Below are 12,656 nucleotides of genomic sequence, written 5' to 3'. Positions count from 1 at the left end.
CCATAAAATAATTTGGACCATATTAAATTCAAGACATTAGTCCAACAAATATTGTGGCTAGTAAATTGGGCTAATTATTTAAATTCAATATATATCTGTTGGGCTAGTCCATTTAATTGAACTACAAATTAAAGGAATTTTTATCTTCCTATACTACATATGAAACTTTATTACCCTCCCTAGTCAAGTTTTAACTTAATTACATGGCCATATACAATTTACCAATTATATACCAATTAGTTTTAAATGAGTATCCCCTTTATATTAGGAATTGAATAAGGAATCTCAGTTATTTCCCATCCATGTTCTCTCTCTCATGCGCTCTCTCCGTCTCTCTCTCTCTCTCTCTCTCTCTCTCTCTCTCTCTCCTGCGCTCTCTCTCTCTCTCTCGCTATCTCTCATTCTCTGTTCTTTCCCCAATTTTTCTTACTTTGATGTTCTCTACTTTTTATCCTTTCATGTTGTATATATTTTAATGGAATTCATCAATGGATTTCAATCGTTTTACTATAGAGTTTTAACTTAGCAATTTCCTTTTATGTTGCACAATTGGTGTTCAAATTGAAATTGTCAATCAATAAATTTTGAAGGTGTTTGACTCTCCACCATTGATAGCCATTAAAAAGCTTTGAATTTGAATTTGGGTTTTCAAAAATCATTATTTGTTTGGATTGGGTGTTGCAAACAATTGAGAATATTGTTGGGAGTTTATATCTCAATTTTGAGGGTGTTTGGTGAAAATTAGACTTGATTTTGGCTGAATTTCAGATTGAAACTCGAATAAGAAGAAGAACACATGACATACAATATACTTACGAAATTGTATTAAAGTTGTATTATAATTGTATGTAAATTGTGTTTAAGTTGTATTCTGTTGTAGTTATATATTTTTTTATTTGACCGTTGTATGAAAGTTGAAAAATAGTTGTATAATGTATGAATCGTTGTATAAAATTTGTATTAAAATTATAAATACTATCTTTTTACATAAAGTTGTTGATATATCAAAATTGTATTAAAAGAGGAAATTTTGATTGAAATTTCAGAGAGGAAGAAGAACACACTACATACAAAATATATACAAATCTTTTACAAAATACATACAGAAGACATATTGTATAAAAATTGTATGAAAATTATATTTAAGTTGTATGATGTTGTAGATGTATTTAACTGGGTAAAAATGATGTATGAAAGTTGTAGATAAGTTGTAAATAAGTTGTATACTATATAATTAGTGTAACGACCCGGCCAGTCGTTTCGAGTATTACAATCCCGTCTCCCCATTTACTGCTCAAATTGTGCTTACGGTTGTTATTTGACTTGCCGGGGTAATTGGTTCGGGCCCGGTGAAGTTTTGGAACACTTAGTTCCAAGATTTAGAACTTAAATTGAAAAGGTTCACCGGATGTTGACTTATGTGTAATGACCCCGGAAAATTTTTGCTAAGGAAATTAAGGTTTCGTGGTGCCGAACTAGGCTTACGTGTGGCTCGGACTTTTTGGGTTGAACAATGCGTTGGTGAGTAAAGGAAAATTTTGGGAAAAAATAATACATTTTTGCAGCCCACTATGCGACCGCAGAATCACTCTGTGGACCGCATAATGGCCGCAGAGTGAAGCAGGTTAGGCCAAGTTTGAAGATCAGGTTTGCGGCGCATTATGCGACTGTAGACCAGTTTTGCGGTGCATTATGCGATCGCAGAACAGGTAATTGGGCCGCATAATGACCGAAGCAGTGTTGCCCAGTTCCGGAGGGCCTTTTTGCGACCCATTATGCGGGCCGCAGAAGCATTATGTGGTCGCATATGCGACCGCACAGTGTGTTTCGGGGATTCATTTTTCTAGTTTTATAAACCCGACCCCATTCTTATAAAACACTTTATTTTGAAGGGTTTCATCTGATATTTTAGAGAGAGGTGAGAGCATCTTAGAGAGAGAAAGTGAAGACCTAGCCATTTGTCTATCAATTCTTGTTCAAGGTTTGAAGATTTCACAAGGATCTTGCTAGGGATTCAAAGAGGTAAGAATTTCTAACCCTAAGTCTTCAATTTCGAGTTTGGGTAAAGATGGGTGATTGAGAGTATGATTCTTAGGTGTAAGAGTATTATTTATACATACAGATTATTGAGTTCAAATGGGTAAAGATTGGGTTGAAAATGGTATAAATCTTCAAAGACTTTAATTGAAGATTTGAGGATCGAGTTGATGTCGGAATTTGGTGAAATTTGTATGGTTGGACTCGTGGTTGGATGAGCGTTCATAGTTTGTAATTTTTGTCGGGTTCCGAGGGCGATTTTTGAGTGCAATTTCGAATTTTGTTGGAAAATTAGTATTTTCATATGGAATTAATTCCTATAATTTGAATTGATTGAATCAAATTAATTGTGACTAGATTCGAGGCGTCCGGAGGCCGATTCGCGAGGCAAAGGCTTATTAGAATAAAGAATTGCTCGGATTGAGGTAAGTAACAGTTCTAAATTTGGTCCTGAGGGTATGAAACCCCGGATTATGTGTTATGTGATCGGGTTTGAGGTGACGCACATGCTAGGTAACGGGTGTGTGGGCGTGCACTGTAGGAATTGTGACTTGGTCAAATTCTATGGAACTGTGTAGTTGAATAATCTGTTGTTATCTGTACATTCTCTATGTAGTAGAGAAATTGAACCACAAATCATGTTTAGATTATGTGTTGGCACTGTAGGGACCCACAGAGGTCGTGTACATGTTGAACTATCTGCTTAATTGTTGTTTTGTACTCAGTCACAGTTTACTTGTTTATTTTATCTCAGTCTTTATTGTTCATTATTGATGCATCATATCATTGTTGTTTGGGCTGATTTCATGATTATTGAGAGTCCGAGAGACTGGAGAGATTTATGACTGAGTGAGGCCGAGGGCCTGATTGTGAGATATTATACTATAGCACGTGAGTTGTCCGTGCAGCATGTGAGTTGTCCGTGCGGATTCTTATGTTATACTATAGCACGTGAGTTGTCTGTGCAGCATGTGAGTTGTCCGTGCGGATCCAGATATTACTATAGCACGTGAGTTGTCCGTGCAGCATGTGAGTAGTCCGTGCGCGTGAGTTGTCCGTGTGGATTATAACGCTTGGGCTGTAGGAGTCCCTCCGGAGTCTATACTCACCCCCAGTGAGCGCGAGTACCTGCTGAGTGCTGTGTGCTGAGTGAATGGAATGGCTGAGTGACTGTGGTCCTGAGAGGATGCATTTGATTTCATTCTTATTGCACTACAGTTGTCATATATCCCTGTTTTGGATAATTTCTGAAAGATATTATCTATTGTTTCAGTCAAACCTGATATGAAATTACTGTTTGGGCCCTAAATTGTTGAACTTGCAAGCATGCCTACTTTCTTATGTTGGAAATTACTGTAATTGGACTTAGCTGTGAAGCTCGTAGCTGCCTGGCGTGCGCAGACCTTGACTCTCTTTCCTTTCAGTTTTTGTATTGTTCTATATTTTCAGACAGTGTTTTAGTAGTTAGACTTTGTTATCATTTAGATGCTCATGTACTCAGTGACACCGGATTTTGGGAATGTATTTTTTTGTCAGTAATTTGCAAGATTTTCTACGAAATTCAAATATTATGTTTTCAAACTTAAAAGAAATTATGGTTTATTGAGGTTGTCGGCTTGCCTAGTATTGAGATAGGCACCATCACGACATGCAGATTTTGGGTCGTGACAATTAGTTGTATGAAATTTATCTTTAGAATGTATGTTGTTGTAAATATATGAAATTTGTATTAAAATTTATACGAAATTTGTTTTTATATTTGTATATTGTTGTATGATACATTATTATTATTTTATTCAATTTGTTAAAGAAAGAAAAGTAGAGAGTGAATTTCAAATTGACTCATGTGCACTGATTCATGACATACACGTTTCAGCCTATAGACTTCAAATCTGATCGAACTAGAAATTGTTCGTGGAAAGTAAAGTCAGCAACAAAATAAAAGTGACTTCACCTCTTAATGTATGCAGTTTACTTAATTTCTATTTGTTCCTCTGATAATTTTTGCTTGATCTACTTATAGATTTCTATACCTGGGATGATGGATACTGTCTTGAACCTTGGATTCAATGATGAAGTCGTTACTGGTTTGGCTGCCAAAAGTGGAGAAAGGTTCGCAAGATTCACCCTACTTTTAACTTGTAGGAGCTTTGCAAGAGGAATCAACTAAATCGAGAAAAACAAAAGATTCCTCATACCGGGGGTGCTAAGAGTTTGGCTAGGTTCAGGGATGATTTGGTAGTTTTATTCATTGTGCTTAGTGATGCATGCTTTGGATAATTGATTCCTCTCTACTCTCCGGAGTAGGGGTAAGGTATGTGTACACACTATACTCCCCAGACCCCACTTGTGGTAATTCACTGGGTTGTTGTATTTTACATTTTAAAATTTTCAGAAGAAAAAAGGGGATATCTGTCGATTGAGGCAATTTTGGATTGAGACGCATAAAAGGAAAATAGATGGGAATTACGTGAATGATGAGGCCAGAGAAATCGGAGTAAGTATTATTCTAAATTCTAATGACCATTTTACTGCTTCTTCTATTCTGCTTTGGCATTTCTGGCAAATATATGGCCATTTTCTGCAAAATACATGTCTTTTTTAAAGAAAAAAAAATCCTTTAGCACACTGTTGTGTACGTGCTTGTGGCTTTATTTGTTCCTCTTTGTGGCATTCTAATGGCTTCATTTTGAAGTAATGTCCAATTCTAATTGATCCTCTTACAAGCAGTAACCAGCTTAATTTTATCTTTCATGTAGGAGAAAATTGAAGAGCATAGACGTCAAATACCAGAATGTAATGCAGAAATTTCTCCAAATGATGCAGTTGGTATTGCCTTTGGTCCGGAGTGCGACGGTCGTGTTCGAACGTTAGGCTTGGCTGTAGTTTCTACTGTAGCGTTCAAGAAAACATCGACAAGAGTTGGTCGTGTGGTGCTCCACCTTCGGTAAATCCTCATCAAAAGTGTGAACAAGAAATGGCTACTATGAGAGCACAAGTAAATGCACTACTTAGTTTGTATCTAATGAACACAGGGAACATTCCGGAGGAGTTTGTTCACCTATTTCCGAATCTTCCTTCACAGGTTACTTTTCTATGTTTTCTTGCTCCACAAGTAAATTCATCTTGATCTAGCTTGTTTAGTATGCCTATATTGAAATATATTCAGTCTCAGCAGAAACGTATCTTTTCACTGCTTTTGCAACTCTGCATAGTTTGTCTCTGTTCATTTCTATTATTCCCAGAGAAAAATAACTAAATGCCCGGAAACTTTCTTATTTGTTGTGTTCGTGACTTTATGACTCTGGCCTGAACTTTTCTATTTTCTCCTTTTGAAAGTAGAAAGCACATCGCTGTCGATTGCACCATTCTTAAATATGGCTATTTCTTAAAAAAATTAAAGCTATGGCTACTTTTCAAAACGCAGTTCGGAAAGTGGCTATTTCTGAGTTTTACCCAAGTTTGCCGAACTAAATAGTTCATTAACTACTGATGTATGAGAATAGGATGAAACGACATCGACAGAAATAATAACACACTTATGAAGATCAAAGGAAGGGGGATTCCTTGATGCAGTAAGCTTGGTAATTTCTCATTTATAAAAATATTAGAGACTTAAGATGGCAGGCTTGCGACACCTATGACAGACTGACACTGAATATCATCTTATTTTGAACTTTCTAGGTTGAAAAACACTAAACCCATAATTGGATTGATTAGACTCAGAAATACCATTCCCTTCATTCTCAAAAGATTGAACTATGCAGTATGCTTTTTACCTTTCTGATTTGAAGTAGAGAATTATTTGGATTACCATAAAGCTTATAACATTTTTCTATCGATTGACCAGGTCTATATGATTGCAGCAGTGTTGTTTGAAGCGCGCGCTTCGTCGCTTAAAGCGAGAAGCGAAGCGAGGCGCAGGTTCATCGCTTTTCAGGCAAAGCGAGCGCTTTTCACAACACTGGACTTAATAGCACATACATTGATATGTAATATAATTTATATTTAATAGAGAAAAACCTGCTTATATTTCTTTATAATTATAAATAAAGCTTCATTTGTTTAAATATTTATTTTTGTTGAGTTATTGCATATTTAATTATTTTGTTTATCTTTGTATTGCTTATTTTAGTTTAATTTTAAAATTGTGCTTCGCTTAAGTGAAGCGTGCGCTTCGCTTCGTGCTTCGGGTGAGGCGAGTCCTCGTCGCTTTTTTGCGCTTCGTGCTCTCCAAAACAGTCTTGCAGTATTTACAGAAAACATTAGATTTGTTACCCTACTTGATTTCTGGCAATGCTTTGTCCTTAGTCTAATAGACCATGTTTTTGGAGTTGATGTTAATTGCTTGATCCATGTAGTCTTATGTCTGGATTGTTAACTGAGTTTGTTCAAAGTAAGCTCGTGAGTCTGCTTTTTTCACTCAAGTCAAATGCACGTTGGCCCTGTTGTTTCTCTCTTCTTCTTCTTCTTCCTTTCTTTGGCGATTTATACTGATTTGATGTATGGCTTTGTAGCGGAGTTTATTAAGTCATTTCGTGCATCTCTTATATCACTACTTTTTTCTTTGAAATTGCTGACGTTGCTCTTTTTTTTTTCCAGGGACAAGATTTAGGAAGTGGTGCTCTCTCACCAAATGAGAATAGAGGATCTTTTGATAGAAGTAACAAGGGAAAGTAACAATGGAGATGGAGATGGAAGCAACTAGTAATCAATATTAAGATCATCAATGTTTGTTTTTGGGTATTGTAATTGAAAAGTTCGTTGAAACTGTGATACATTTGATGATGTAATTTTGGAAACTGATGTTTATATGATGGCTCTTTAATCCTTTATATTTTGTGTTGAAATTATTGTGAAGCTTTTAGAAAGTTTGATGTATAATGGCTCAATGGATAGGGTTCAATGTGGAGTTGTTGAAGTTAGTTCTAATGGCAGAAATCTGCATATTTAGTTTCAATTTTAAATTCAAACAATAGAGGGAAAATGAAACTGCAAGTTACTAAAATAAATAAATATGTATATAGATTATGACGGTTTAAAAATGCCAGTATCTATATCTATCTATATATTATTAAAAGTCAAAGAAAAAAGGTATCACATTAATTCAAGTGGTTGCCTAGAAAAAAGTCACATGATATAATTAGTTAATAATTAATTATTAATTATTAGGATTAACAAAGAAATTAATTACCTAAAATTAACTACTCAAACATGGGTGAGGGTTGCCATGTTTGAGGGTTGGTTTAGGTTAGTTAATTTCTTTATTTTTTTTAAATAATTTTCGTTTTTTCTTTTAAAAATAAAAAAATAATTTATTCAGAAAGCAATATTGAGAGTAATAGAATAAAATATAAAATAAAAATATTTCAAGAGTAATAAAATATATATCTTCTATTATATTACAAAAAAAAAAACAGCAGGCAAAATTATTAAATAAAGTAATATGCTAATAATTTTTTTTATTAACAATGCAATTATACTAAACATTGGATAATATAATTAAAGAATACAAAACAAAAACGTTATATAAATCTTTTTAATTTAATAAAGATTTTATTATTGGGTATTACGTAGTAACAAATAAGATTGTAATTGAAATTTATTAAAGTAATACAATCTAATATGTCCAAACAAGCCCGATCACAATTTAATTTAATTAATATTGTTTCTTGCTGGCGGTTTCTATTACCTATTTCGACGATTTTTTCGAAACCGCCGCTATACGTTTATGTCGGAAGGGAACCGCCGTTACTGCATTTTGTCGCGGTTTAAACCGTTGCTATACGTACAAAAAACCGCCGCTAATGATCCGTTTTCTCTGTAGTGCACAACATCGCAACTTCGTTAACGAAGATCAAATAAAAAACGATTTGGTTGCAAAAGTATAATGAATAGACATGAACAATAAAATTGAAAAGTTTTTATAGCGAATGAGCAAATGGACTTTTTCCCTTTTTATTATATCTTGAAGTTTCAACAAAAGTAGGAGTAAGGGATTAGTTATTCTGTCGTCAAGAAAAGCCCGCGAAGAGACATTCTTATTTGGCGTGTGGTCAACACAGCGTCATATTTGCTCTTTCTCTCTTCTCTTCTTCCTCACCTACACATAAACTGCTCCATCTCCCTTCTCTTTTCCTTCTTCTCGTCTCTCTCTTTCTTCACAGGATTTTTTCTTCTGTTTTTTCCTACTACTATTTGTCCTAAGGTACATTTGCTTTTCAAATTCACTACATTATTTATTTCTATGTATCAACAATTGAATTGTTCAGGTAATTTCAGTTTGTGTTTTTCTTGATTTGGGTTGTTGATCGAATTTGACAAAGTGGGTATTAATTCTGATAGTTGTTGATTAATGAATTTTACTTAAATAGACAAAATTCAGAAATTGGAAAGAAACAGTCCAAATGGATATGCAGGATTCATATAACTGACTCCAACTAGTTTAAGATTGACTTGTAGTTGTTGCTGTCATCTTGCAAATGGGTTTTGTGTTCGAGTTGAGATTGGATATATATTCATCTATGGCATACGGAGTATCTATTTTAATCTGAAAATCGTTTGCTTTTATCTTGATCTGTTATTTACTTTTTAGCCTTTTTGGTTTGTGTTATTTTTTTTTTGTTGGTTATAATTACATATTGTAGAATGGATGCCCAGGAAATGGTTAAATAAAACAAATAATGTATAGTTGCCCCAGTTAAAAGGTATATGGAGCAAGGTTCTTTGAAGGTTTTAGGTGTTAGAAAATACTTATGGAAAATAGAATTTTAGCTTGAGGTGTTTCAATCCTTAAGGATATTTCGCCTACGTAGTGAATGATATAAGACGTATTCCCCAGGTCAACAAGCTCTTCTAGTTATAAACTAGAAACAAAAAATATTAGAATTTTAAAAAGAGAAAACCCAACTTAGAAGAGATAGGAATAAAAATGAAGGAATTAAAGAAATCCGTATTTAGTTCTCCAAAATACCATGTATGTATAAGTATTGATGTAACAGCTAGTTAATGGCTAGTTTGACTTTTTCAAGTAAGGGAAAATATTAAACAATAGTAAGTAATAAATATAAGGGACACTTCCTTTTCAGATGTCCATTAATTTCCAACATTAGGTTGGCTTCAACAAACATATGAGCTTTTTCTTAATAGTTAGTTTAATAGTACCTGTTATGATGAAAAACAGTTATTAGACATTTACCAAATTCAAAACTACTTGCTCAAACATTTTTGTTTATAAGCAATATGTATACTTGAACTTGGACCTCATAGTATTCTGGTTCTAAGACATAAATGTACTTGAATTTATACCTTACAAATATTAAACCACTTGGCATTGTTAGTGTTTTGTGCTCAACTAGTTTTATACATTTCCTTTCCTCTTCTTTCTCATCCTCCCCCTTTCATGTTAAGTACATTTTGTCCAAAAAATAAGGAATATAATAATCCTCCTCTGTCCCCCCTCATATGACAATATTACTATTTGAACAATTGAAACATTTTTTCTACTACAACAAGATTTTCAAACCTTTTAGACTATTTTGACTATAAATTTAGTGATTATGGTACTTCTTTATCTATTTAAGATATTTAAATTTTGCTTCAATTTTTTTTTTAATATTTTGTGCGAGTGCATACTGAGTGTTAGTATGTTGACCTTTGTATTCTGAAAATATCTGCAGCTGTTCTTCTATATTGCTATTTTTATACAGTTTGGCTTTCGAAAGATCCCTAACTGGGCTCTTCTATTATTTGAATAGAGATTTATGTTTTGTATATGATTTTAGTTGTGTTCTACAACTTTTTGTGGATTCTTTTCTTGACTTCCTTAATGCTTGATGTCATCAAAAAGTGGATGGCTTGTGATTCTTTGTCCTCCATGCTTGCTTTAATAATTAGTACTTGAAGCTTCTGCTGCTCAAATTTCTTGTGATTTTTGTGTAGGTCATCCTTCTTCTTGTAAAATGGAGTTTTTCTTTAGGAATACAAGTGATGACACTTCAAGTTTCAAGCAAGACATTGTTAGTTGCCCATTTTTAAAGAATATCAATGAGCCGACAAATTTTTCATTCTCAAGTTCCGTTGCTTTCCCCAATCCTGTAAGTTGTTAATTGTTCACTGATTTGCAGAAGAGCTTCTTCTTGGCGTCTTTGTAAAATAGACGCCAAGGATTAATCCTGCTAAGGCCTCTCATTTTTTAGTATGATATACTAAAATTGAAGTGATGTCTTTCTCATTATTACCCTTGCACTTGAATCAGGTACGTGGAGGAAAATGTCCTATCTTTGAGGATGGTCCTAACTTTGATATGGCATTCAGGATTTTCCATGGGCAGAACGGTGTAGTTCCACTTTCAGGGACACTGTCAATTAGTAATGAGCAGCCAGATTCTGAACGTGCACCGTCTCAGTTCAACCCTTTGGCGGCAAAGGCAGCTACCATAAGCCTCTCAGCTTTTGGAGCTGGAGGACCTTTTGGTTTTGATTCATTCTCAGACAAGTGGAAAAACCAAAAGAAGAACTCCAAATCATCTAAAAGAGAATCTTCATCACAGGTACAATACCATTAATTATGTCTTTATTCTGCATCTGGCATGCTTTCTTAGCTGTTAAAACGGCTGAATATCTTTTTAACTTAACAACAACAACAACAGACCCAGTGAAATCCCATACGTGGGGTCTGGGGAGGGTAATGTTTACGCAGACCTTACCCCTTCCTTATGAAGGAAGAGAGTCTATTTCCGATAGACCCTTAGCTCAAGAATAGTGAAAAGGACACAATAAATAAAATAATAACAATGGCAAGGAAATAAGACAACGGAAGCAAATGGCACATCGTGTAGTAACAATGATCTAGGAATACGAAATATAATTGTTGATTACTTTAACAAACCTTTTATACTGTGAAAGCATAAGCATAGTTCACTTATATTTACTGCTTGCTAACCTTTTCTTTCTTTGTTTGTTTTTTCAGGGAGGAGACTCAAAACATGAAGCACCAAGCGATGAGTGGTTGCATAATGGAAATTGTCCTATTGCGAAGTCGTACCGTGCCGTGAGTAATGTCCTTCCTCTTGTAGCCAAGGCTTTTCAGCCCCCTCCTGGTGTGAAACTCAGGTGTCCACCTGCTATAATAGCTGCCCGAGCTGCTCTATCACGAACTGCCTTTGCGAAAAACCTGCGACCACAACCTCTTCCTGCAAAAGTATTAGTAATTGGTGTTTTGGGAATGGCTGCAAATGTTCCTTTAGGCATATGGAGAGAACACACTGAAAAGTTTTCTCCGTCATGGTTTGCGGCAGTACACGCAGCTGTGCCATTCATAGGCATTCTGAGGAAATCTGTGTTGATGCCTAAAACGGCTATGGCATTTACCATTGCAGCATCTGTTCTGGGGCAAGTGATAGGCTCTAGAGCAGAACGACAACGGCTCAAAGCAGTTGCAGCAAGTGAATTGATTCTGACGAAAAATGCTACTTCAGCGCACGGCCAACTAGCAGTTAGCGGAGTTAGAGCTGGATACTGCAGTGAGATTGTTGTTTATAACAAGGTTCCTTTTCATGCCAGTTCCATTTCACCAGCTAGTGTAGTTAGCTGATGCTTGGCATCTTTAATGTTATATGATTAATTTTATGCATGTTGGCTGCTGATATATTTTGTTCTTTACATTTTTAGCAGTCCATAGGGCAAAGTTCCACAATAGATATAAAAGTGAGAGGATGAGCACTATTCTTGTTAGTGACAATATATACATATACACTACTAGAAAACTGCATTGAAAAAAAAATGAAGTATTTGGTCGCAAAAGTCAACAAAAATCTGGCTGACAGCAAAAAAAAAAAATCAGACCGATATCGGTTGGAAATTGGTCAAATATTTGGTCATACTTCTATATAATGTACAAAAATAATTATTTATTAAAAATTTTCCAAATTTCCGACCGAATTCGGTCGGAAATTGGTCAAATATTTGGTCATACTTGTATATAATGTACAAAATAATTATATATTAAAATTTTTCAGAATTTCCGACCGATTTCGGTCGGAAAGTTTGAATTTTTGGTTTCCCGCCCAAGACAAAAATTATATATATTTAATTAACCAACTGAAAAATAATTCAATATTTCCGACAGAATTCGGTCGGAAAAACGCTTTTATACAAATTAAAATATAAATTTAATAATATTTGTGTGTGTAAATAATAAAGAGCTTTTAAATAAATAATATTTAATACTTATTTGACAATACTATATATACACACTATACTATACTATACTATATAGACATCTTAATATAGCTAATGTTATATCGAATATAGCTTATATACTATACACATAGTATATATATTATACTATACTATATATACAACAACAACAACAACAACAACAAGCTAATGTTATATCGAATATAGCTTATATACTATACACTTAGTATATATATTATACTATACTATATATACAACAACAACAACAACAACAACCCAGTGAAATCCCACTAGTGAGGTCTGGGAGGGTAGTGTGTACGCAGACCTTTTCCTACCCCGAAGAGGTAAAGAGGCTGTTTCTAATTGCAGAAAGAGTTAGGCAAGTGTACTATGTTCCATATCCATTGCGGAGGGATAAGG

General features: G+C 34.5%; 1 protein-coding gene across 1 annotated transcript; it reads left to right on the top strand.

Moving 5' to 3' along the window:
- Positions 1-7,996: 7,996 nt before the first annotated feature.
- Positions 7,997-11,878, top strand: LOC107808589 (uncharacterized). The gene is made up of 4 exons (XM_016633115.2): positions 7,997-8,245; positions 9,979-10,133; positions 10,295-10,588; positions 11,008-11,878. Exons 2-4 carry the CDS (start codon positions 9,999-10,001, stop codon positions 11,629-11,631), a joined length of 1,053 nt encoding a protein of 350 aa, XP_016488601.1. The 5' UTR covers positions 7,997-8,245; positions 9,979-9,998; the 3' UTR covers positions 11,632-11,878.
- Positions 11,879-12,656: the final 778 nt, after the last annotated feature.

The sequence above is a fragment of the Nicotiana tabacum genome, chromosome 13, assembly GCF_000715075.1.
Source record: "Nicotiana tabacum cultivar K326 chromosome 13, ASM71507v2, whole genome shotgun sequence".
NCBI classification, from domain to species: Eukaryota; Viridiplantae; Streptophyta; class Magnoliopsida; order Solanales; family Solanaceae; genus Nicotiana; species Nicotiana tabacum.
Note: the sequence above shows the minus strand (reverse complement) of the source record. Positions and strands in the feature narration are given on the sequence as shown.